General features: G+C 43.1%; 1 protein-coding gene across 1 annotated transcript in view; it reads left to right on the top strand.

Annotated features, from left to right (window-relative positions):
* Positions 1 to 3,138: 3,138 nt before the first annotated feature.
* LOC311516064 (DGAT1/2-independent enzyme synthesizing storage lipids-like) overlaps positions 3,139 to 27,912 on the top strand; it is a 47,130-nt gene continuing 22,356 nt past the window's right edge. Inside the window, exons 1-3 of the mRNA XM_084619698.1 lie at positions 3,139 to 3,187; positions 7,349 to 7,735; positions 23,061 to 23,225. Coding sequence (XP_084475824.1) covers positions 7,420 to 7,735; positions 23,061 to 23,225 — 481 coding nt within the window. The 5' untranslated portion in view covers positions 3,139 to 3,187; positions 7,349 to 7,419. The remainder of the gene's footprint in view (positions 3,188 to 7,348; positions 7,736 to 23,060; positions 23,226 to 27,912) is intronic.

Below are 27,912 nucleotides of genomic sequence, written 5' to 3' on the forward strand. Positions count from 1 at the left end.
CTGAAAGCAGAAGTCAAAAAGAAAGGAAGTAAAACTGTATTATGTTTTTAAAATCTCATGGATTTTTAAGACAATTATGATTTTGGGATACCTGATTCGCTATTTTGAATGCTTGAGGTTAGGAATACAGGGGGTCAAGTTTTTATTTAAATAGTTTTTTGGCACATTTAAAAAAAAATCTAAAGAAAGGCACTTGGGTGTTAGAGGTCTCTTTTTACCCAATTGTATACAATTAAAAATCACACCAAATGAACAAAAAAAATACAGTCATCCAGACCTTGGAGAATCATCCAGCCAAGGAAGCATTTCCCCAGTCAGGAGGGCCCTTTTGATAAATGTTCACCTACTCTCTGAGTCAAAACACAAATATCTCATTTTCTCTTGTGATCTGAGCAAAGGGAGAAAAGCAGTTGTGGCTGGCTAATCCCTTCATTTTTGGGTTTTTATCAACTAAGTCAACAATGTTACTTTCTAAGAATTTTACAGCATGGGAAGTTAATTTCTCTTATGCCATTTCTAGCAGAGGAATCCAGTTGGTCAAAGAACTCTGTCAGTGCTAAGTAACTTGTTTTCCTTTTTTTTTTTAAACCCTCTTCTCTGTGTTAATTGCACTGGTAAGGTTTTAGTAGTTCTAAGGCTTTCTCTAAAGAGAAGTAACATGTGTGACTATTTTCTTTCCTCTCCTTTCTTCATCTAGAGCTGTGCCCTAGAAGCAAGCTATCTTATGCTGCTATCAGAAACTAATGATGCAATGCAGGTTCTCTCATTCTGGGTAGGAGTGGAGTAGTGGTTGTAAGGAGCTGAGGCACCTTTCCGCGTGTGTGGGGTGGGGAGGAGAAAGAGGAGAGGAGAAGGGGACAGACCGAGACCCTTTCCCCAGTTCGTGCTGGGGATGAAGGGGTTGTAAGTGTAAGGGAAATGAGGTTACTCTCCCAGTTCATGTTGTGGGCCAGGGACAGTGGGTGTGAGGGATTGTAACTAAATGCATAGTGGGTTCTGTTCAGTTTCTAAATTTGTGACATGTCAGATAGAAAGTTCAACTGGTTTTTTTAAGTCAGATTTTTCTTACTACAGTAGAACCTCAGAGTTACGAATACCTTTGGAATGTTGCTTGTTTGTAACTCTGAAATGTTCATAACTCTGAACAAAACGTTATGGTTTCTCTTTCAAAAGTTTACAACTGAACTTCGACTTAATATAGCTTTGAAACTTTACTATCCAGAAGAAAAATGATGCTTTTGACCTTCTTAATTTAAATGAAACAAGCACAGAAACAGTTTTCTTACATTGTCAAATCTCTTTTTAAAAGCTTTCCCTTTATTTTTTTGGTAGTTTACATTTTACATAATACCAAAAAAAAAAAAAAGAAAAGAAAAGAAAAGAAAAGAAAAGAAAAAAAGGGCAAATACAGTACAGTATCTGCTACTACCTGATTGTGTATTTTCGGTTCCAAATGAGGTGTGTGGTTGACCAGTCAGTTCCTAATTCTGGTGTTCGTAACTCTGAGGTTCTACTGTACACCAGGTACACCAGGTACAGCATGTACAGAAAGCTGGTGCTCACCAACCAATTTGGAGGCCAGTCTGCAGCTCACCCTGACCCACATGGGTTATAAGGCTATATAAAAAAAATCACTTATTTTAAAAAAAATCTCATTTTACCCTTGTGGTTAGTTACATACCTAACATCATCCAATCACGGTCACCTTTGCAGTCCAGATAGCATTGGTTCCAAGTTTCCAACTTAACCTATGTACAAAGGTACATACATTTTGGCCTGATTAACAAGACAATACTAGGTTATGTAGCTAGATGCATAATACTTTTTAACCTGCAATAGAACCTCAGAGTTATGGACACCCCGGGAATGGAGATGTTCATAATTCTGAACAAAATGCAGTTTGGGCTCACGCTCCAGCTGCAGCTCCCTCCTCAGGACCAGCAGCTTCCTTGCAGGCAGCTTCTTTCCTGAGGTCAATCGGACTGAGTTTGCAAGCTTATCCCCCTTCGGGCCAGGGGTGAGGTGGGGGGTGGAAACAGCGTATCCCCCTCTGGGGCAGAGGAGAGCGGGGTGGAAACAACGCATCCCCCTCCGGGCCATGGGGGAAGAGGGGGGGATGGAAACGGTGCCCACGGCTTACAGGAAAGCAGCGCAGACCTGAGTACTGCTCCTGTTCTACTGGCTCGGGCTCTCGTGGTCTGGCAATGCAGTACCTCCTAGCTGTAACTGGCTGCCCCGGGGGGGACAGGCAGCCCAGAGGTGCCTACATTTAAGATCCACAATACAGTATTTGTTTTATTTATTTATTTTTTTGGTCTCCACTGCTGCCTGATTGTTTACTTCTGGTTCCAGATGATGCGTGGTTGACCAGTCAGTCCATAACTCTGGTATTTGTATCTCTGAGGTTCTACGGTATCATTTCATGTTGTGCTGAAACATCCTATGCATCATCCATTCTGTAATACAAAGCTCATCTGTTGATACTGTTCCATTATTTCTCTTTGTTGTGGCTTCCATTATCACTTCATAATAATAAATAGCAATAACAGTAGCTTCATATCCCCTTTGCTTATTTAGGCCCCCATGAATACAGAGCCATGTTGGAGAATAGGGCCCTACTCTGGTGTCACCAGAAAGTCCCCTAAAAAGAGCCAGGTGTGATACAGCTATGTAGACTCCTGCGCTGCTGGGGACGGCCATTTCCTCAGCTCATGCACCAGGTAGCACAGTTGATGTCGGGCTGTGGCCCCTTTCCTGGTTCATGCATATGGGGGGGAGGTGTGTGTGTGTGTAGAGGGTTCAAGGGAGTTCAGCCCCCTTTCCCAGTTCATCGAGGGGAGCAATGAGTGGAAGGGGACAGAAGTCCCTTTTCTGGTTCCTAGGGGGAGGTTCCAGTTCATGGGAGCGGCAGAGATCAGGTGATCCCAGGGGATCAGGGGATTCCGGGGCTCAGGCCCCTGTCCGGTTCATGGGGGGAGGGGCGGGGGGTAAGCACTCGCTCCCAAGGCCTAGGAGGGCAGGGCCCGCGGTAGGGCGGGCTCCCGCTTGTGCCTCCGGGCGATTTTCACAAGCTCCCGAAACTGGCACCAGCCCTTCTGCCGGGTGCCGCCCCGCGCCCTGCTAACCCTGGCCGGGACCCAGCGGCGCTGGAGACAAAGCGGAGCGCGGAGCTCAGAGCCGGAGCCAGGTGAGCTGCAGGAATCCTTGAGCGCGGGGGACTCTCGGTCCCGGGGGACGCGTGTGGGGACGGGCGGGCTCCACGCGGCGGCTGCTCCCCTGAGGCGAGCGCGCCCAGCGCCGCGTGACAGCGGCCCGCGCAGCAGCCGCGGGGTTCCCGGTCCCCGGGCTGCGGCGCAGCCTCTGCCCTGCGCGGCCGCCTCCCTCCGCCTTGTGCCCTGCGCCGTGGTGCGGCTCGCGCGGCTACAGCAGTTCCTTTAGTTTAGTTTGTGCATTTGACAGAAGGGGGGGCTGAGCCAGGGGCAACAAACAAAACTGACGCTGAGAAGCAGGGGAAGCTTGTGTAGGAAGAGAGGTTGGGAAGATTGGGACTGTTTAGAGATGGAGGCTAAAGAGGCGATAGTTTGCTAAGCTTCTGTCAACACGGACACACACAAGTTAGACGTTTATATAGGATTCAGGGAACATCTGCAGGAAGATTAGGTAATATTTAAGAAAAATGGAAGTGATCAGCTCTTAGTCTTCAGGGATTAACTAACTTCTAATTGATGGGCACTAGATTACCGAATGATGGGTGTTCTGTGTAGAGTATAAAGAGAACAGAATAGGAGCAGGTATTTCATAAATGCCCACTTCAGCGTTTCTTGCATCTTGTAATGGCCACTGACAGAGACAGATTTCAGAGTAACAGCCTGTTAGTCTGTATTCACAAAAAGAAAAGGAGTACTTGTGGCACCTTAGAGACTAACCAATTTATTTGAGCATGAGCTTTCGTGAGCTACAGCTCACTTCATCGGATGCATACTGTGGAATTCCACCCAGCCCTTGAGGAATTCCACCATGATTTCAACAATTTCCATCCCACCATCAACCTCAGCCTGGTCCAGTCCACACAAGAGATCCACTTCCTGGACACGACGGTGCTAATAAACGATGGTCACATAAACATCACCCTATACCGGAAACCTACTGACCGCTATTCCTACCTGCATGCCTCCAGCTTTCACCCTGACCACACCACACGATCCATTGTCTACAGCCAAGCTCTGCGATACAACCGCATTTGCTCCAAACCCTCAGACAGAGACAAACACCTACAAGATCTCTATCAAGCATTCTACAACTACAATACCCACCTGCAGAAGTGAAGAAACAGATTGATAGAGCCAGAAGAGTTCCCAGAAGTCACCTACTACAGGACAGGCCTAACAAAGAAAATAACAGAATGCCACTACCCGTCACCTTCAGCCCCCAACTAAAACCCCTCCAACGCATTATCAAGGATCTACAAAACTATCCTGAAGGATGACGCAACACTCTCACAAATCTTGGGAGACAGGCCAGTCCTTGCCTACAGACAGCCCCCCAGCCTGAAGCGAATACTCACCAGCAACCACACACCACACAACAGAACCACTAACCCAGGAACCTATCCTTGCAACAAAGCCCGTTGCCAACTGTGCCCACATATCTATTCAGGGGACACCATCACAGGGCCTAATAACATCAGCCACACTATCAGAGGCTTGTTCACCTGCACATCTACCAATGTGATATATGCCATCATGTGCCTGCAATGCCCCTCTGCCATGTACATTGTTCAAACTGGACAGTCTCTACATAAAAGAATAAATGGACACAAATCAGATGTCAAGAATTATTCATAAACCAGTCGGAGAACACTTCAATCTCTCTGGTCACTCGATTTCTGATCTCAAAGTGACTATCCTTCAACAAAAAAATTTCAAAAACAGACTCCAACGAGAGACTGCTGAATTGGAATTAATTTGCAAATTGGATACAATTAACTTGGGCTTGAATAGAGACTGGGAATGGTTGATTCATTATAAAAAGTAACTATTTCCCCTTGTTTATTCCTCCCCCCCTCACTGTTCCTCAGACATTCTTGTTAAACACTGGATTTGTGCTGGAAATGTCCCACCTTGATTATCATACACATTGTAAGGAGAGTGATCACTTTAGATAAGCTATTACCAGCAGGAGAGTGGGTTGGGGGGGAGAGAAAACCTTTTGTAGTGATAAACACCCATTTTTTCATGGTTTGTGTGTATAAAAACATCTTCTGTATTTTCCACAGTATGCATCCGATGAAGTGAGCCGTAGCTCACGAAAGCTTATGCTCAAATAAATTGACAGAGACACAACACTGGACCAAATTAAACACTGGCTCCTCTGGCAATTGCTAAGTTCACATGGTTGCATGCTGTGTATAGACCATTTCACCAGTTCCCGTGTGCAGCAACTCAGGTTCTCTTGGTTGGGTTTTCCGTGGAGCAAAGGGAAGAAAATATAATTAAAAGAGTAAAATGTGGTTCAGGGGCACAGCTAGGAGCTGAAACTATTTCAAACGCACTATTTTTAAAATTGATTTTATTTAAAGTTGATAGTGTCCATATAAGGATATTTGTCAAATACGATGGCAGGTTTCCAATTTAAGAGTTGTGGGAGTTGCACTTTTATATCGGTTTATTTGGCTTATTTATCTTTCAGTCATTAGCTTCAGGATTTGTAGAAGCTTCTGACCATTGAATATTTGCTTTCCTGTAGTCTTAATTTTAGAAATATTTCCTATGACAAGACTATTAAATATTACCAGTTCAAAATTGCGGGGGGAGTCCTGCTCAGCCATATACGGGAACATGCTCAGTGCAGATATTATATTAGAGGAATTTGGCTCCTAAACTTGAAGTCTCTACTGAGAATGGATGAACTATGATTTTTCAAAGGCTTATAACTTCACCAAATTTGGGCGGATTTTCATGGGGAGAGCAAAAGGCACCTTACTGACACAAAGGCCACACCCTGCCAAATTTTAATCCCTAGCGCTAAAGCATGGAGGGGGTTGGATCACCAGAATATTTTTTTTATATGGGAAAAACATCTTCCCCTGAACTCATTCTGCCGTGGCCGATAAATTGTGTTGGCTGAGATTTTCCCAAAACAATTTAGCCTGAGGCAGATACCTGGCATGGAAAATTTCATCCCAAACTGTTTAAGTCTGGCAAAGTTATAAACAACCTAAAACAGGGTTTTATCGTAGGGAGTGTCAGGCAACCTTCATAGGTGATACTGCCAGCCCCACCTTAGTAAACCATAAACACCCGGGGTTCTAATCTGTCTCCACAATCATAGGTGTTTTCTTGAAATGCAGCTGCAAGCCACCTTGTTATTTATCCTATTCTTGTGTGTTACCGGTGTATTGAATTTTGGATAGTACCACTGCTGGCACAGGAGAAGGAGAGCAAAGTATTCGGGAAATTAGCTACCTTTTGGTGTGATAATTACTATAATACAGGGCATGGCTCTGAATCTAGGGTGTTGTTTTTTTTTAGTACCACTTCATATCAAAGTCCTTTGCAAAAATTTGCTAATCGGTCCTCACAATACCTAAAACAATTGTAGAACAACCTGATACCACTGAAAGTTGATGTGTTAAGCAAAGACTCAAAGATAGCTGTATTGATGCTGATATTTATTTCCTTTTATTATAGCAGCACCAAGCACTATAGTTAAGGTTTCATAATGGCTTCCGGTGGGAGGGAGAGAAGCAAGTGGGGAGAGGACCATCTAGGAAGGAGCAGGTTCCTTATTTTGGTATCTTGACCACCTTCCTCTCTGATTGCTAGTTTTCCCTCTGCCTCGATGCAGTCCTCCTTCATACTCTTTGAAGACACCTTCCGTGTCCATGTCTCCTCTGACCCATTAGTTGCTGCCTCTTCAGCCTCTTTTCCTCAGCCTCCCCTCATTTGATCATCAGCCCTGGAACAGCTCTTTTGCTCACCAAGATTACCACTCACTGAATCTTGTTCTGAATAAAAACTCTTGAATCTCAGGTCTATTCTTTCAGTGCTCCCTCTCTCTAACCATCACCTAATGCCCAACAATGTTGCTCCTTAGCCCCTTGCACGGGCCTTCCATGACACTTCAGTCCATCACTGGCCACTGCCAGGATTCCTCTGCTGCAGTCAGTCCCTTCTTCTGCTGATTTTCCTCTGGCACTACTGCAATGTGTTAAAAATAGTTCTATCAAAGTCCTACTTCACATGAGAAAAACAGGATATTAAGAACATCATTTAAATACAACGAAAGCATGTCTGCAACTTCTCTGGTAGTAGTAGGAATAAATGAACAATGCATTCTCTCTTTCTAGGGGCAAGATTAAGAAGCTGCTTTGATTACAAAGAGAATTTGACTCCGTTTGCCTAATATTTTTAACAGAAGATGTTAAGTAAAAGTGAATCCCTTACTTCATGGCAGGAATCAGTGATGAGTTCGACCTGGCTGACTTATGTATTAGAACAATGGACTGGTGTGGAGTACCACTATTTATACTATATTGTCTTCATCTTGTGGGTGTTAAACATAATATTTTTTGCACCTCTTTTAATTTTCATAAGCATTAGTTGCTTTTTAAATCTTCTCCTGCACATTTACAAGAGAAAGAATGGCCTAGATGAGGATTTCTCCAGTAAGTCATGGGACAACGGAAGGTTCATGGTGGCATCCGTACTTAGTATGTGTGGAAAACTGTGGCACGGTAAGACATTTTTCTCTCTGAACACTATTGTACTGTGAGATGCTATCATTTGATTATTAAAAACTGGTATCCTGAACTATACTTACACTCAGATGGGGATCACTCATAGATATGAGAATTTGTTGACATTTCCTGGGCATTTTGAGCCGTGATAGATAATAGGAATGATGGAGGCTTTCAGCGATGCCATTGGTTCTTCTCCAGCCCAAGTTGGTAGTAACAAAATGTACTTATTGTTTATGTGGCTCCCTTCTCGTAGCAGTGGTGGGAAATTATTAAGAAAAAACCTACTGTAGAAAAGAAACATAAGTACTGGTGTGGGTTTATAAATATTAGAACTGCCAGGCACATGACAGATTGTGGGTTTTTTGCTTAAATTAGAATCATAGGCATAGTGGATGAAGTTAATGCAGTAGATACAGAGCCTGAAAAACTCCCCCAATACAGAAAGTTTTAAATTTCTATGACTTCCCTTATCTAGAGGCTGACATAAAAGATGAAACCCACAAACAGAGACTACAGTCAGCATCCCAGCAGAAACCTCTACATCCTCCCCTTTCCCAACAGCTTGGGGTTAGGGGGCCTGGCCTTCTCGGTAACACCTTACCTCTGCATCTCACATGCAGGGATTTAGCTAGTTGTTTATATTTATCTCTGGCTAGTAGGCAACCAATAAACAATTTCAAGGCCTGCAATAGGTGCATTGGAACTAAATTCTGCAGTGGCAGCCCCTAAATTTGGTGCCAATATTAATAACTTATTCACTACTAGAAAATACTCTTCATTCTCCATGTCTTCCCCTGCTCTTCAAGGGCAGGACTTCACTACCCGCTGGATCAGCAGGTAGTGATCGATCCCTGAACATGCTCCCTGTTGACTCCGGAAATCCATCACACGAGAGGTAGAAGCGTAGTCAATGGGGGAAGCGGCAGTGGTCGACTCGCCGCCATCCTCACGGCCAGTTATGCCGACTTCAGCTATGCTATTCTCTTAGCTGAAGTTGCGTATCTTAGGTCAACACCCCACCCCCTTCCCCAGTGTGTAGACCAGGGGCAAGTGACCCAGCTTGATTCCCAGGATTTTGGCTCCTACAATGTTGGCAAGGCAGTCTGAGTCAGAATGTCCCTCTCCCAATCCCCCAGTGTATATCAGGGAAAGTGGTGCACATAGCTGGCTTCGTTGTGCCTTGGCAGCCCAGCCCACCATCCTACACTTCTGTCTCCTTCCACTCCTGGGGATAGAAGGAGACAGAGTTCATGGGGCCCTGATTGAGATGAGCAGAGCAGGGATGAGATGAGCAGAGGCGAGAACACCTCTTATGGGTATTGTTTCAGACCCTCTATAGACTCAAGAAGACATTACTGCATTGATTTTCTCACTTCACATTGTCAAGGTTATCTCTGCAAACATAAAGGCTACAAACAATTAAACAAAGGAGCGCTGAGATTCTGGAGTACAATTATGTTACAAGGAGTAAATTCTGCATCAGATTCTCTAATCATGGAATACACTGGACCCTGCTTGGGAGTGAAAGTGGGCAGCATATTTTGGATGTAAGTTTGCGATACAAAATGGCAGCACAAAAGACCAATGCATCACATCTGAAACAGGGAATTGTTAATATTCCTTTCATGTATGGTTTGGAGGGACTATTTATCCTACTACTTGCTGCTCAAAGTGCACAGGTTTTGGTGGGGTGAGAGGGGAGTGTTGAAGCTTCCAAGAATTTCCAGACACACATTAATTTTGAGGGGTAAAACTAAGACACACAGGCATCAACACTTGGGCTCTGGCTCAGTGGCTGTTTAATTGCAGTGTAGACATTCGGGTTTGGGCTGAAGCCTGGGCTCTGGGACCCTGCGAGTGGGGAAGCCAGCACTTAGATTCTGTACAAATAGATGGGAAAGCCACTTATTCCTTTTTTCTAGTTTTAGTTTGTGAGTAAGATGCTACTTTTACATTAAAAAGAAAAGGAGTACTTGTGGCACCTTAGAGACTAACAAATTTATTTGAGCATAAGCTTTCGTGAGCTACAGCTCACTTCATCGGATGCATAAAGCTTATGCTCAAATAAATTTGTTAGTCTCTAAGGTGCCATAAGTATTCCTTTTCTTGTTGCGAATACAGACTAACATGGCTGCTACTCTGAAACCTGTATTTGTATAAAGTGGCTGCATCCTCTACTGGCAGTTGGGGTGAACTGCCTACATGTTATGTTATTGAAACTGTGTCTTTGTGGGCTGAGTGTCCCAGTCAGTCTGGGCAAGGCACTGAACCTATTATTATTTATTATGCACAGCCAGCTGGAACAGGATACAGAACAAACCAGATCTCTTATAAGCACCATGTAAAGTATTCAAGCCAGGGGACGCCAAAACAAATTAACAAAATAGATATGTCCTCTTCAAGAAGGTCACAGTGAAGAAGCCAACTTTTAAACAAAGTTCATAAGGCCCTTACCTTAGGGCCCTAATTCAGAGCTCCTAAAATTGGCATCAGACAAAATCTTTGTGCCCAGTCAGTCTAGTTTCCTGGTGCCTGAGAAACCTGCATGACTTCTGGTTTCCTGCTCAGTCTGTTTCCTATTTAAGTAGTCCAGGTCCAGGCCAGGGCAGGGGACTTCCTTGATTACACCTAGAGAATTTTGGTTGTAGGCGCCTGCCTGTTCCTTCAAGGCTGGTACAGTCCTTCAAATACCTTAAGCACTGAGTGATCACTGAATGCTATACTTGACCACCAAGACGACTTCTTTGATGGCAGCAGCAACAGATCCTTTCCAACAGTGCTGAGGAATTTTGGTTCCTTTCCTCTTCCTCCATCAACCCCTATCTTTTCATCCTTTTCCTCTTTCATCCAGAAGAAAAGAGATCCCCCTGCTCTCAGGCAAGTTCAATAACTTAGCTATTAAAATATTGTCCCATTTGGCTGCATGAGTGTATTGTATCCACTCCATCTTGAACATGTCAAAACGCTCTTCTCCACACCTTCCCAAATAGCTTAATTTTGAAGGGGGTTGTCATAACCATATAGCTAAGGATAGTCTAGAATTCCTCCTTACTTGTAAGGGGTTAAGAAGCTCAGACAACCTGGTTGGCACCTGACCAAAAGGACCAATGGGGAAAGAAAATACTTTCAAATCTGGGGTGGCGGGGGGGGGAAGGCTTTTTTGTGCTCTTTGTTTGGGTGTTCTCTTGGGAAGCAGAGAAGCACCAGGTCAGAAAACTCCTTCTCCTATAAACCATCCTAAAGTGAGTCTCAATATTGCAGAAAGAGTAAGTAAATAAGGCAGGGCATGTTAGATTACATTTTGTTTTCAACTTGTGAATTTTCCTGCAGGAAATTAACTACCCTGCCCTCAGACAGAAAAAAAAAAACTCCAGGTGCTCACAGCTTAAAAAAAAATCCTTAAAAAACCCGCAAAAACCTCCCTGCTTTCCAAGCAGCCAAAAGGAAAAAAAAAATTGTCCTTTTAAAATCCGACTGTGCTTTTGGTTCAAAATGATCCCACCGCTCTGCCACCACGTCAGGGTTCCCTCCCTACTCTGAACTCTAGGGTACAGATCTGGGGATTTGCATGAAAGCCCCCTAGGCTTATTTCTACCAGCTTAGGTAAAAACTTCCCCAAGGCACACATCCTTTGTCCTTGGATGGTATGCTGCCACCACCAAGTGATTTAGACAAAGAATCAGGGAAAGGACTACTTGGAATTCCTATTCCCCCAAAATATCCCCCCAAGCCCTACACCCCCTTCCTGGGAAGGCTTGAGAATAATATACCAACCAAATAGGTAAACCAGATTCTTAAAAAACAGAACTTTATTATAAAGGAAAAAAAAGTAAAAGAAGCACCTCTGTAAAATCAGGATGGAAGGTAACTTTACAGGGTAATCAGATTCAAAACACAGAGGATTCCCCTCTAGGCAAAACTTTAAAGTTACAAAAAACACGGATAAACCTCCCTCTTAGCACAGGGAAAATTCACAAGTTGAAAACAAAAGGTAATCTAATGCGCCCTGCCTTATTTACTTACTCTTTCTACAATATTGAGACTCACTTTTGGATGGTTTATAGGAGAAGAAGTTTTCTTACCTGGTGCTTCTCTGCTTCCCAAGAGAACACCCAAACAAAGAGCACAAACAAAGCCTCCCCTGCCCCCCAGATTTGAAAGTATCTTCTTTCCCCATTGGTCCTTTTGGTCAGGTACCAACCAGATCATCTGAGCTTCTTAACCCCTTACAAGTAAGGAGGAATTCTAGGCTACCCTTAGCTGTATGATTATGACAGGGGTCTAAGAAGGTTTTCTCCTATTACAGCATCACTGGAGAAGACGTGGGTTAAATAAATCAAAGATCCATCAACTGAGAGTTACTAACGTGATACCAAGTCCAATAGGACTTGAAGTTTACACATTTTCTGCAGTTTCAAAGACCAACTTTTCCTTCCTACACCTCAGCTGATGTAGCAGGAAGTCTTTTGGAGTTCTCGATTTGTGGCTGTAAAATTTGAACGTGTGCTCACAAATGAGAATTTGGATCCTCCTCTCTTGCTCTGAGAGCTACCATTGCACACATAGCCATGGTCTGAACTGCCCTCTGTCATTCCTCAGCCCCAGCCCCAGCCCCAGAAGAAGTCATCAGCTAGGAACCCCCACTGCAGAAAAACATCACAAGCCAATCAAAGACAACTCCCAGCATTGTTATACAGCTTGGCCTGTGTTGTTCCCAGTTTCTTGGCTAACTCCTATGCAAAATTCTGGAATCTAAGAACACAGGGCAGGCAGCACCAGATAAAGATCCTACCAGCAGAAACAACCTCATCCAAGCATCCTTTGATGACACTTTATTGTTTGGAGCATCTCTAGAGAGAGCTTTAAATGATTTGGACAGAGCTTTTAATGACTTCTTTGGATCTTAGTCAAAAATTGTCTCCATTTCCATCATCTAGAGCAGTGGTTCCCAAACTTGTTCCGCCGCTTGTGCAGGGAATGCCCTTGGTGGGCCACACCGGTTTGTTTACCTGCCACGTCTGCAAGTTCAGCCGATCGGGGCTCCTGGTGGCTGCGGTTCGCTGTTCCAGGCCAATGGGAGCTGCTGGAAGCGGCACAGGCCGAGGGACATATAGAAAAGGTACCAAGAAGGCTATTGCAGATGATTAGAGGCATAGAAAACTTCAGAATGATGAAAGATTTCTCAGATTATAGAGTTCTTCAAGTGGCTCTGTATATTCCCACTTATGGGTATTGCTCTGCCTAGTGGTATCTAAGTAGGACCCTCTCCTAGCAGTGTACCTTAGAGCACACTCACGTGTCCATTCTCCCCCCTCAACATATCCAAATGTTTTGAAAGTGAGGATATAAGGGGTGGGTTGACCTGAGCTCTTCACCACCTCAGTTCCTTCAAACTGCATGCCTGGATGGAAGTGAACCGCTCCAGTCTCTTTGGATCTGGAGTCCTTTCTGCCTGAAGTGTTCTTTCTTGTAGCTAGTTAGTGTTATATAGGTATAGTCAGTTAGTGCATAGCTCAGTTCCAGGTTATGGCAAAACTGAAGGAGAAGATGGGATTCAAGAGGTCCACTTCATGTCCCACTGTCTTCCCTGTGTCTGATAACCACATGTGGTACCTCAAGTGCCTGGGAGAGGGCTTCTCTCCTTCTAGGTGTTCTATTTGCCAGACTTTTAGACTCAGAGTCTGCAAGGACAGACAGACTCAATTATAGCTCCTTCTTCTCATCCCTCTGGATCTGGACAGTTGTTGGATCCAAAATCCAAGAGGCCAGTCTTGACTCCTGTGGCTTCTGGTAAGTCAAAACTGTTGAAGTGCTCCAGGAACTGGAGCCCCATCAGGTCCAGCTTTGGTTCCCTCTGCTACCTCTGAAGCTACCTATGTCAGAACCGAGGGCCATGTGGTTGGCTTCAGCTGTCTTGCGTTCCAAGAAAAAGTCGAGGGCTAAGATGACCACTCTCAGCTGTGCTGTATCCCATGCATCAGACTTCTCGGATCCATCCAATTCCAACGGAGCCTCCACGGCTTCGAAATCCTGATTGTTTCCAGTCTCTTCTTCAGAAACTAGCAGGATGGATTTGAGTCTTGTATTGGATGTGATGCTGTCCATGTCTTTGGCTCTGACTGTTACTGTTATAAGCAAAAGAGGCCTAAGGACAAATCAGCCACTGTTAGCAGTGCCAGATCCCATGCCTCAGATTTATCAGATCCACCCCATATGACAGAACTGCTATGATTCTAAAATCTAGATTTTCACCTTCAGCTCTGGCAGCTAGGGAGATAGATGGTACCAGATCCAATGCAGGATACAAGTCTAAGTCTTTGGCTTTGGCAACAGTTCCATCAGTTTTGATTCCAGGTCCATCTTTGGTTCCAAAAGATGCAGTGATGGTGATAGCTGAAGTTCACTGTTTAGCTTCTGATTGTTCCTTGGATCCAACTGTGAAACAGAAGGTCTCCAGAAAGAGGCAAGAATCACCGGTCTTGAGATCTGCTTCTTCTTCATCTGAAAGAAAGAAAAGAACAGAGGACATTGTTACTGTTTCCCCAGAATGTGGCTAAGAACTCAGGGCTTCCTTTGGTGCCTCGAACTCTGCTGCTAGAACATTGGCTCCTGCTATGAGGAGACATGCTTGGGTTTGCTGCTCTTCTCTGGCCCTGGATACGAGACTTAAACTAGAGGATCTGTCCTTCAAAGGGGATGATCTCAGAGAAAAGACAGATGAGTTGCTGGAATAGCTAAAGGAGGCAAGATCAACAGCCCATTTTCTGGGCTTGATTTCTTCTGAGACGAGGAGACCTTCTACTCCTTCTTTTCGTTATCCTAGACAATTCTGTCCCAAGTCGTCGTTATCCTATTTTTCGCCTAATATAAGATGTCAGCAGTACCACTAATTGACATCCTTCCAGAGCCAACATTAAAAAAGGTCATTTAAGTCAAGGCCTAAATCTCAGCAACCTGCTGCCTCCATGACATCTTTGTCTTGAAACACTGGGCCTCAGAATTGATGGAACGATTGTTGGAATTATTTTTTAGGCAGCATATTACAACACTAATTTAATCATAAATTTCTTTATTAAATTCAGAGGCCAAATGGTATTGATACAATTGCTCTAAACATGCCTAAAAAGTCTAAATAATAAGCAATTTACTACATCCAAACAGTAACACAACATTTGTAAGCACTTAATCAAGATACTTACAATTGGGCTAAACTCAGGGGTGCTTAGATCCATATTGGTCAGCTTCAACATGGTCAGGCAGGTATTGGCAATGCACCCTTTAAGAATTTACTTTTTTATATCCTTTCACAAACAAGGGATGTCATTGCCAATCACTGACTTAAGCTAAAATCCAGTTTGAGACAGTTCACCCTTATTTCCAGTTTTAATCCAGATAAGATTTACAATTTCCTTTTTCCCCAAAGGCCTTTCTTCCCTATCTCTTCCCCTCCTTCTTCCTGACCAACAGTTTTTCTGTTGCTCCTGGGTTCACATAGGCCCTAATTTCTGAGATAACACTGGTGTGTGGGGTAGGAAGGTCCATGCTGGCTCCTTCTACGACAGATTCTCTCTGTCTTGTTTAAAACCATCTGCAATCACCCCTATTGGTCAGAAGCTTCTTTTTAGAAACTTCCCTTTATTTTATTAGTTATTCTTTGAACCCTACTTCATTTGGTCTGGCCTTCTAACTCATTCTTTTCAAGGCCTTTCTTTTACATGCAAATTACTTCTTTACAAAATATTCCCTTAACCAAACTTAAGATGACTTTAATTTTATATTTATTCTACAATGATTGAGTGTCAAGATCCAACCAGTCAGGACCATTTCCTCCCTCAGTTTAGAGAAAGGCTAGCCCATTTTATAGACACTTGAAGGCAAATTACATTAAGTTTCACAGACTATGCCCTGCCAATTTTTCATGAGGCTATTTTACTTTCAGAGGTGGAAAAATTGCTTCTGATAGGAGGCAGTCAAGGAGGTGCCCAAATACAAGAGAAATCAGGGGTGTTATTCCCAGTATTTTCTGGTTGTCTGGGCCGGGACATGGGCACAAAGCTGGCACTAGGCATAAGCAGAGTAAACAATTTCTTAGGGTCTCAAGCAGCTCAAGGGAACCCCCATTTCCTCTTTATTATTAGAATTAGCCTGTTTCAGTATTATGGGGGGATGCCAAAAATATTCCTGCTTAGGACCTCCAATGGACTAGCACCGGCAATGCATGGGCGGCCTGTCCTAGGGGTTAGCATTGGGTGCAGGCCAAAGGTCCAGTGACCAGGAGGAAATTACCAGGAATCAGGCAAGGTTGGAATGCCAAGAGATCAGAACTGAGAAACAAACTGGAGGACAGGGATCAAGAGACAGTTACCAAGACTCAGGCCGAATCAAGATGCCAGGAAGTCAGGATCAGCTGAGAAACCAGAGGGCAGGAAACAGGTGGCAGTTACCAAGAGTCAGGCCAGATCAGGAGGTCAGGATCAGGAGGCAGGAAGAGGTAAATATCAGACCAGCATTCCATGGCAGGGTGAAGCTTAATTGTATGTCCTGTTTCCTTCTCTCCCTCTGAAATAGGGGCTATGGCCCAATCAGGAGCCTTGGAGCTCTCCTCATCAGAGTGTAGGGACGTGGCTTATGCCGCCGTTGGGCTTCATGGACTCCAGCTCCAGCTGTTGTCTGTGAGCTGCTAGGTGGAAGACTGGAGTGAGATAATTCCCAGGACTCCTGGTTTCAATACCCGGGGGGCCTGACACTGGTACAGAAAAAGGATGGGGGATTCTGTCCAATTTTTTATTTAAGGAACCTTAACAAATACATTCAGAAGTTTTGGTTCTGCATGTTAACTTTGGCTTCCATAATTCCTTCACTTTCAGTTATGGATTTGTTGACAGTTCTCCATTTAAAGAACATGTAATTGCATATATTGATTCATCACATTCATCGCAAATACCTTCATTTCATATCCATCAGAGAATGAATTTGCCGATATCTTTTCAAAAGTCACTTTCTAATAAGGAAGAATTTATTTGACATACTTTGGATGTGAGAAAGGCCCTTGCTGATTAGCTAGATAGAACTAAAAGTTTTTGAAAATCATGTATATTATTTGTGTCTTATTCTAAGAATCATATGGGTTTTACGGTTTCTTCTCAGATTATTGCTAGATAAATTAAACAACGTATTGTTGAATGTTACATATTAGCAGAAATTCCTGTACCTACTTCAGTACAATCACATTCCACTAGAGCTGTAGCAACTTCTTTTGGTTGCCATAAGCAGGTCCTTGTTGCTGAAATATGAAGAGCTGCAACCTGGAATTCTGTACACACTTTTACCAAGCATTATGCTCTGGATTTGGTCAGTAGGGCTGATGCTACATTCTGGAGAGTCCTGCTTCAGTCACTGTTCAATGGGGATTCTGTTCATGCCTACAGATTATTATCAGCACTGCTTGTAAATTGAAACCATAAGTGAGAATATAGTAGAAATAAAATAGGTCCAAAAAAGGACACTGCAGATGATAAGCCATGGAAAAGCTTTGTGAAAGATATAGAATCATAGACTTTAAGATCAGAAGGGACCATTATGATCATCTAGTCTGACCTCCTGCACAACACAGGCCACAGAATCTCACCCACCCACTCCTGTTACAAACCCCTAATCTATGTTTGAGCTATTGAAGTTCTCAAATCGTGGTTTAAAGACTTCAAGGTGCAGAGAATCCTCCAGCAAGTGACCTGTGCCTCACACTGCAGAGGAAGGTGAAAAAGCCCCAGGGCCTCTGCCAGTCTGCCCTGGGGGAAAATTCCTTCCCGATGCCAAATATGGCCATCAGCTAAACCCTGAGCATGTGGGCAAGGCTCACCAGCCAGACACCTGGGAAAAAATGCTCTGTAGTAGCTCAGATCCCACCCCATATAACATCCCATCACGGGCCATTGGGCATATTTACTGCTAATAGTCAAAGACCAATTAATTGCCAAAATTAGGCTATCCCATCATACCATCCCTTCCATAAATTTATCAAGCTTAATCTTGAAGCCAGATATGTCTTTTGCCCCCACTGCTCCCCTTGGAAGGCTGTTCCAGAACTTCACTCCTCTGATGGTTAGAAACCTTCATCTAATTTCAAGTCTAAACTTCCTGATGGCCAGTTTATATCCATTTGTTCTTGCATCCACATTGGTACTGAGCTTAAATACTTCCTCTCCCTCCCTGGTATTTATCCCTCTGATATATTTATAGAGTCAATCATATCTCCCCTCAGCCTCTTTTGGTTAGGCTAAACAAGCCAAGATCTCTGAGTCTCCTTTCAGAAAACAGGTTTTCCATTCCTCGGATTATCCTAGTAGCCCTTCTCTGTACCTGTTCCAGTTTGAATTCATCCTTTTTAAACATGGGAGACAAGAACTGCACACAATATTCCAGATGAGGTCTCACCAGTGCCTTGTATAATGGTACTAACACCTCCTTATCTCTACTGGAAATACCTCACCTGATGCATCCCAAGTCTGCATTAGCTTTTTTCATGGCCATCTCACATTGGCGACTCATAGTCATCCTGTGATCAACCAATACGCCGAGGTCCTTCTCCTCCTCTGTTACTTCCAAGTTATGCGTCCCCAGTTTGTAACAAAAATTCTTGTTATTAATCCCTAAATGCATGACCTTGCACTTTTCGCTATTAAATTTTATGCTATTACTATTACTCCAGTTTACAAGGTCATCCAGATCTTTCTGTATGATATCTTCCTGTATGATTTTATGAAAGATTAAAATTATTAAGAGTATATAGTTTAGAGAGAAACTATTGAACAGTATAAAGAAGGTAAATCGTGCTTCTAGGTACATTTTCACCACAATACAAGAAGGGAGACACAAATGAAATTAAAAGCAACAAATTTAAAATAGATAAAGAAAAAATATTTTTAAACAATGCATCATGAAACTGGGGAACTAAGTGGCACAGTATTATGAAAGCAAAAAGGATCAGACAGTTATATCTGAATAAGTATATCCACAATTCTATGATGCTGAAAATGTGTTAAGCATATAAACTTGTGTGCTTCAGGACACAAGACAACTTTTAACTGCGTGGTTAGACAAAACCCTTTCTCCAGATATGCTTTTTGGTAATGGCTCATTGTGGAGGTTTGGAGCATCTTCTACTGATCACTGTTAGAAACAGGATACCGAACTAGATAGACCATTGGTGTAGTCCCATATGGCATTTTCTATGTTACCACTTTCCAGCAGCTCCACTCTTGGGATTAAGTTGTGCAAAAGGCTTGTGGAGGCCTTCCAAAATGAATTTCCCACTATGGGTACTGACATAAATGGGGCTTCTTATGTTGACTTCAAAGGCTATTGCATTAGGCCCCATGTGTGCAAAATTATCCTAAGAGTCATAATTTAGGAATAATGATCAGCCTAATGCAGCTATACTTCATGTTGCAGCAAGAAAAATAACTAGGATAGTACTTAATAAACTAAAGGATGTAAAAGAAAATCATTTTAGGTTTAGTTGTAAAAGTAAATTATTGGGGGAAAATTAGCCACTTCAGAGTATAGACAAATATAGTTTCAGGCTTCTAATGTGGAAAATACAATATAACTGTTCAACATAACTAATCAAAAAAGATATAGTAGTGAAAGCTAACAGGGAAACAATACCATAGTTTCTTTCTGATGCGGTAGATTTGATAAGCAATTTCCATGACAGCTCATTTTATTGCAACTGATCAGGATTAGCATCTGAGCCATCAACTGTGTTTCACTCAGTGACTGAAATTTATCATGTTAAACCATGATCTACCAAAAGCATTTTTTCCATCTATCCTCTCTATCTCTGAGTGAAGAAGGCCAGTTTCTAACTTGATGGATTTTCTGTTTACATCACACTTGAATAGGCACAAGTGACCAATGAGATTACTGAATTTTTGAAAGCCAATTGAGACTTTGATATCAAGCCTCTTCTTAGCTCTTTATTCTCACATTGCTTTCCAGCGAGTAGAGTGTGCAAGTGCTGAGCTCTTCCCCAGTGTTCCAGACCTCCTGTAGTGTATTTTCGTAAGGCCTCTCTGCAGTCATGAAAATGGCTGAGAAACAACTGAGAAGGTTTAGAGGAAAACTATGGTCCTTCACATATCTCTGATTGTCACTGATCTCTGAGCTGTCATCCACCAATCTGAAGCTGGAGGAAATAACCCAGCATCTCCAAAGCCAATACTTGTGCTTGTGCATTGTTAGGTCAAGTTGAACAGTTAAAGTTAGTTAATAGGACATGGTATTTTTCAGTTCACTAGGCCTTTCTTTGTACTTCCAGCCCTATAGTCATTCTAATTATGTGGTGATTTTTCTATTGTTTTATTACTGTTCTAGTCTTTGACATATCCTTTCAATGAACACTGGCTTCATGGTTATATTTTGTTTTGGGGGTTTGTTTTTACTCATGATTTCACTTTCAAGTTCTAGATATATTTTTTTCCCCACTTTAGATTTTCCTTGAGTGCAATTTTTTTTTTAATCCCATCCATATGTGTCTCATCTAGGTTTGAATTGTTTTTAGTTTTCCAGATTTGTGTATGCTAAAGCTCTAAAAACTAGCAGACCACTTATTCATTTGAATTGATGCTCAACATTCTGTAGTTTCATTGATTGCTAATAACTATCTGTGATGTTCCCCTCTGGTGTTATCCGGACCGGTGATCTGCTAGGTCACTCCAATCCTTAACTCTGGGAATCAGCCTTACCCTGCTCTGTTGTGAGAACCCCCACTCCTGGGCTGTTCATGCGCAACTTCTAGCATGTGAGCTGCTCCTTGGATTGTGCAATCGAATGACACTAGCCAATATCTCTGGTCCCAGACAACCCTAGGAACCTCCATCTTGCAGTGTCCAGTTATGTCCACTGGACGCTGCAAGCTTATATGAGCTTGACAATTTAACAAAGACATTGATAAGTACCAGGCTTGTTATCTCAAGGGGAGTTTCTGACACACTTCAAACCAAACACACTACTTCAGGTAGAATAAATAAACATTTATTACCTATGAAGATAGATTTTAAGTGATTATAAATCAAAGCATAACAAGTCAGATTTGGTCAAATAAAATAAAAGAAACACTGTCAATGCCTTTACAAACTTAGATGCTTCTCACCACAGGCTGGCTGGTACCAAACCTTCAGCCAGGCTCTTCCCTTTGATCAGCACTTCAGTCACTTGGTGTGATGTCTGTAGATGTAGGTGGAAGGGGGACAGAGAGCGAGAGAGCATGGCAAATGTCTCTCCCTTTTATCCTGTTCTTTCTTCTCCCTTGGCTTTTCCCCCTCCCCCTTCAGAGTCAGGTGAGCATTACCTCATCACAGTCCCATACTGACCAAAGGAAGGGAGGTGACTCACTTGAACAGATCCTTTTGTTGCTGCCTAGACCAGTGTCCTTTGTTCATGTGAGGCTGGGCTAGGTTTGTCTCATACCTTTCCTGATGAGGTGTGAACTGCCTCTCTGTTCTTGGAGAGTTTTTGCCTGGACTTATTTTAAACCATGAGGATACATTTTCAGCCTCATAACAATATAGATGAATTTAAAACCTATAACATTATTGTAACAATTACTATAACAACAACGCTCAGTGCATCATTAACCTTCTGAAGACACCCAACATGACAAACTTTGCATTGGATACCACACAGTCATTTTACAAGGATGAACATGGGAGTGCTGGGTGTTACCCCGAAGTACAGAGCATCACATTATCCAAGTGTGACATGAACAAAAAACCCATCAAGTTAGAGAATAGCCTGGATCTTTAGTTGAATACTGTGATGGACTGTACTCCTGTATTTACACTATTATAATAATCTTTGCACAAAGTATGCCTTGTGAGGTATCATTTGAAAAGTCATAATTTGCTGGTCATTATTGTCCTGGTAAAATATGTGTGGTGATATTGTATGTGAAGCTATAAGATTCCACTGTACGATGATACTAAAACATGTTCCAAGTCTGAGGAGTGGTAAAACCAGTTCCTCAGAACAAAGGTCAAGCTAGCGCATCAGCCAGGTATAAACAAGGTCAATGGGCCATTACCGGCTAAGTGGCTATTCATTGGCAGTCAAAAGGGCATGGACAGAAAATTTACAGTTTAGCAAAGGAATAGCATGGGGTTCCTGTCTATGCAGTTTGCCTGCCAAAATGCTCCCAGGTAAAAATGCTTCTCAAATGGAGGACAGGACTATAAAAAAGAAGGGGGCATACACCCCACAGGAGCCCACCCAACCTCCTCTCTCACCCACTCTGTCCATCAATTCACTGCATCAGAAGGAACAAAGGAAGCAGCCATTACACAGAAAAAGGGGTCCTAGCCTTAGGAGTTTGGTCAGTAAGACTGTTAAGAACATGTGGTAACTTTGCTTTGAATTTAACAAAGTTTGTTAAATTAGGAACTATTTGCATTTTGTTTTTCTTCTAACCATTTCTGACTGTTATGCCTTATTCCTTGTATTCACTTAAAATCTATCTCTTTGTAGTTAATAAACTTGTTTTATTGTTTTATCTTAACTAGTGTGTTTGAATTGAAGTGTTTGGGAAACTCCACTTGAGAGAACAAGATTTGTGCATATCATTTCTGTTAATAGAATGATGGACTTTCTATAAACCTGTATAGCCCAGAGAAGGGTTGGGCAGTAGAAGACATAAATTTCTGGGGAAAATCTGGGACTGGAAGTATGCTGGCGTCACCCTGCAGTTTAATTCAGGCTGGCAAAAGCCTAGGTGTGACTGGGAGACTGCAAGTGCACACATACATCGCTGGGAGTGACTTACATGCTAGAGACTGTGAGCAGTCCTGATGGGAAGCTACAGCAGCAAAACAGTGTAAAGGAGGCTTGAGGGCAGGTGTAGCGCAGCTATTCACCACTCTAGATTGTACTCTGGGTATGTCACAAATGCCATTTACAAGTAAGAATTTTTTTCCTTGATTTCTGACTCCTTTTAAATCAAGGTCACAATTACAAAAATAAGAACAATGACTCAAAACTGCACCCATACATTAGGCCTCTGTGGGCTGACATATGGTTCAGTGATGCAGGAAATCAAGAATAGGGTTGCCATTTTCTCACTACATTTTGACTATCAAGTGAAATGTTTGACTATCAGATCCAAGAGTTAATTGTTATGCTAAAACTTACTCCTAGTGCAGTTTCCCCACATATCATCAAGAGTTTCCACAGCTCTAGTAAGGAGTTGTTGGTTTTTTTTTTTTAAATCAAAGCTTGACTGGTATAAAGTTGGTATTGAAACTATTGTACTTTGTACTCTTGACAGGTTATGAGCTTCATGGTATGGAAAAAATTCCGGAAGGACCAGGGCTTATAGTTTATTACCATGGAGCCATTCCTGTAGACTACGGCTACTTTATCTGTAATCTTTATATACAGACGGGAAGACTCTGTTACTCAGCAGTTGATCGCTTCTTTGCTAAGTTACCAGGTAAAGTATTTTTATTATAAATGAGAGAGTTAGTAATATTTTGAATTCAGAGATTCTAATTCATGCCATGTTACAGATAAATACATTATTACAAATATTAAGACTTAAACAAAATGCTTTCCAGGTATGCACTACAGAAAATAGTATAATTTCAAGCATTTGAGAAACTCTGTGGTCTTTAGAATTTCATTATAGCTAAAGGTTTCTAGATTTCAAAAAACTTTGCATGTAGCTTTAACATAAAAATGAAATATGTTCTTTCTGTTCTCTTATTATTGGTATGATTGACTGTTATAAATTGGAAGAATGCATCATGTAACTAGTTTTATTATTAGCTCTTTTAGAGCCAATCCTAAAATATAAACTATTCTCACAAACTTATTTTCTCAGTGTGGTAAATTGCTGCATTATTCTTAAATAAAAATCCTATGAAGCATCCAATTCTCGTTAAGATTGTCATTAGGATCCAGTAACTTGCGTTGCACAAGCACATTTGGACTTGGAAGGCAAAATCTATCCTTGATGTAATTCTATTGAAGTTAATGAAGTTGTACCAAGGGTGAATTTTGCCTATAGTCTTCCAGGATGTTTTCTTAATAATTTTGTTTTCCTGTCTTCTTCCAATGGATGTTCTGAAAATGAAGACTGGTTACTTATAACTGAGATTCTTCAAGATGGACTCTGCATATTCACAGTCATGGGATGTGTGATAAATAGGGTAATTTCCTGAAATATCCTAGATGAACTTTACTGAATTAAGTTTTAAAATCTGTGGACTCTATTGTATTAAATGAATTGTTTATGTATCCTCGCTGGGCAGGGATTGCGTGTATTTCCATGGTAAGCGTAAATATAGCTCCCCCCAGAACTTAGAAAAATATGGAGTGATTAGTCAAAGTCACACAGGTTCCAAAATCTCTAGAGAAGCATCACCCGCAGGAGAGATTTGCCTAAACTAGTTCAAACTGGATTCTTCAGGGACCAAGAGACAAAGAAAGGGTTTTTGGTTAAATAGTCTGGTGGTAAACTGACTCAGGGCCTTCTTTCTGATCCAGCAGACGGACAGGATCTGTGGTCCATGGAAGGTCCCAATCCTTAGGGAAGGGTTGGAAGGACTTTGGCCTACTTAGGCCCCAAAAGACTGGGTTTCTGTTCTGAGCAAAGGGTGTTATGAACTTGAAACCATAGGGAAACTCCTGTGTGCGGTTTGAAGGACTGCTCCTTGCAGAGCCCTTATTGGATTTGGAGTGATGTCCAGTAAGCTTATTAGCACGTATGTAGGTCTTTTTCTGTTTTTAATGTGTTTTTTCTGTATTGCTTTTATGTTAAGACTAAAACAAGCTTGTTTAAAAAGGGATGTTTGGTAGATTAATAGTGGTAATTATGTAAGCGGGGAAATAGTCCCGCTATTGTGGGGAACTTTCCTGGCTTCTGCACTATCCCAGTGAAGTGGGCTAGCGAAAGGATCTGAGTCCTCGCTCCCACTTCCTTTACCCAGAGGCCTCCCTGCCCTTGAAGACTCCCCTTCCACTCTCCTGTCTGGCAGAGTCCTCGTAACCCCAACAAGGCTGGGCCCAGGATTCCTAGGGAGCTCAACCCCCAACCCTGCTGTCGTCACAGGGGCTAGGGTGTCCCCACTCCAGGTTACTCTCTCTGCACTGGGCACTTCTCTGACCCACTGACCATTACATACAAGTTAAAAGAAAAGGAGTACTTGTGGCACCTTGAAGTGAGCTGTAGCTCACGAAAGCTTATGCTCAAATAAATTGGTTAGTCTCTAAGGTGCCACAAGTACTCCTTTTCTTTTTGCGAATACAGACTAACACGGCTGTTACTCTGATACAAGTTAAAGCAAATGCAAGTTATTTAATCAACAATTAATTTTAAAAAGAATAAGAAAAAATGGGAAAGGTTAAAGGAAACACATCAACCCGCTCTGTGGCAGGGAACATCACAAACAGTGTCTCTGGAACATCAGGGCAGTTCACAGTCTGTTCCTTGTAAGTCCCAGGCCTCCTTCTCAGGCCCTGGCTGTGCTGTACGGATGCTGTGGGTTGGACACTTGCTCTGGTGGTGGCCACACGCTCTCAGGCTCTAAGTGGTAGGACCCTTCTTCCCAGTGTCGCCCCCGCTCTGTCGGGGTTACGATCCAAGCCTGGCCTGCAGAGCCTCTTGGCTGAGGCGTCTCCTTGTGCTGGGCCTGCTGCCCAGGGTCCCCCTCGCTCTCCCCAGCTGCTCACCGCACCCAGCTCCGGACTGCTCCAGCCCCAGCTCCACCACTCTGTCTCTGCCTTGCTGCTGCTGCTCTGCCTCCAGCTCCCTGGGCTGCTTCTCTGGCCCCTCTGGCTCTGGTTGCTGCAGCTCTGCTCCCAGGACAGGTCTGCTCTGCAGGCTGCTTCTGTGACTCTGCTCCCAGCACTGACCTGCTTCCTGGGCTGCTTTTCTGGCCCCTCTGGCTCTGGTTGCTGCAGCTCTCCTCCCAGGACAAGTCTGCTCTCTCTGGGCTGTGCCTCTGGCTTTGGGGCTGCAGCTCTGCTCCCAACCCAGGGTCTGCTCTCTCTGGGCTGCTTTTCTGGTCCCTCTGTATCTGGCACAGCTCTGCTCCCCAGCTTAGCTTGAGCCCCTCCTTTCTCCTTAGCTTGGCCCCACTCTGTCTGACCCAGGCAAATCCAGCTAACACTGAGGATGGGACCCCCTGGCCTCCTGACTCTCTGATTAGCCTGCCCACCCTGTCATTCATGCTGACTTGGAGCATTGGCCTCTCCCCATTGTTCCTGGGGACTATCAGTCTCTGGGTCCTGGTTTCCCATAGACCCTTCCCCTTTTTGTACTGGGAGCTAGCCAACCAAAACACCCCCACTGAATGTTAGTAAGGGGGCAACAGTCCCCTTACAATTACACTGTTAACCATCTCTGAAGAGAAGGCAAAACAAGCTGCTTAGGCTGCCTGTGTTTTGTCAGGGGTGATTACAGTAAAGACAAGGAAGGGTTCAGCCTGGAAATAACCTGATCAGAAAGGAGAGAGATGCATGTCTCCACCCAGTGGCTCAATCCAAGGGCAATGGCTGGGGAGCCGGAAGCTTGAGAGTGGGTGCACTTGCTGGACCACTGAGGGGATATACAGGTGCCCTGAACTGTGACATATATGATGGCAGTGTGTGTGTGGGATCTGTATCAGTGTGCATAAGTTTCCATAGCAGTGGAAGTAGGTACCCTAGAAAGGAGAAGTACAGAGAAAAGTCTCAATCTTTTCAGGAAGGTCTTTGTGAAAAGAGGCAGGGGAAGATGATGATGAATTATGAACCGCTGAAGAGACATCGGCTGGTTGAGCTGTGCACAGAAAGGCAGCTCAGCATTGAGGACCTGATAAAAACACAGTTATTAGGTTTGCTGTATTCTAATGAACGGAAGAGGAATAATGGTTCAGGTCTGCAGGGAACATCCAGGCCACTGGCAGAGGGTACAGCTGGCAGGGTAAACCTTGGAGCCAGCTCTTGGAGGGAAGCAGGTAAGAGACTGGCAGAGGCACTACCTCTTTTCTATGCAGTCTGGGAGCATCACTGCAACTGGGATCGGAGACGGATCTACAAATAGATCAGGAGAATCTGCAGCTGGACAGGGAGAAACTGCATTTGGAAATGCAGCAGCTAGCAGCCCGGGAGCAAGAGAGAGAAGACCAGGAGAAACAGCAAAAGTGCAAGAGAGAAGAAAAGGAATAGTACCAGCATGAGGAGATAGAGAAAGACAAACAGCTTCCAAGTCCTTATCCAGTAGGAAGAACTAGTCCTCAGGTACTTGTCTTGGTGGGTGGTATAGACTCCAAATTACTTCCTCATTTTAGGGAGGGGGGTGACATAGATGTGTTTCTAAATGCTTTGGAAAGGGATTGTGAATTAATAGGTCTTAAAATGTAATTGTTAACAGGGATTGTCATTGAGTGGGTGTATTTCTAGTGGGGTCCCACAGGGATCGGATCTTGGTCCTATACTATTTAACATGTTTATCAGTGACCTGGAAGAAAACATAAAATCGTCTGTGATAAAGTTTGCAGATGACACAAATTGTGGGAGTGGTAAATAATGAAGAGGACAGGTCACTGACTGAGAGCAATGAGGACCACTTCATAAACTGGGCAGAAGCAAACAATATGTGTTTTAATATGGGTAAATGTATACTTCTAGGAACAAAGAACATAGGCTGTACTGACAGGATGGGAGATTCCATCCTGGGAAGCAGTGACTCTGAAAAAGATTTGGGGGTCATGGTGGATAATCTTCTGAACATGACCTCCCAGAGTGATGCTCTGGCCGAAAGGACTAATGCGATTCTTGGGTGAATAAACAGGGGAATGTCGAGTAGGAGTAGAGAGGCTATTTTATCTCTGTATTTGGCACTGCTGTGACTGCTGGTGGAGTACTGTGTCCAATTCTGGTGCTCACAATTCAAGAAGGATGTTGATAAATTGGAGAGTGTTCAGAGAAGAGCCACAAGAATGATTAAAGGATTAGACAACATGCCTTATAGTGAGAGACTCATAGCTCAATCTGTTTAACTTAACAAAGAGAAGGTTAAGAGGTAACTTGATTATAGTCAATAAAAGTACCTAGATGGGGAACAAATGTTTAATAATGGGCTTTTTAGTCTAGCAGAGAGGGGTATAATACAATCCAATAGCTGGAAGATGAAC

The sequence above is a fragment of the Lepidochelys olivacea genome (assembly GCF_965140295.1).
Source record: "Lepidochelys olivacea isolate rLepOli2 genome assembly, chromosome: 2".
NCBI classification, from domain to species: domain Eukaryota; kingdom Metazoa; phylum Chordata; order Testudines; family Cheloniidae; genus Lepidochelys; species Lepidochelys olivacea.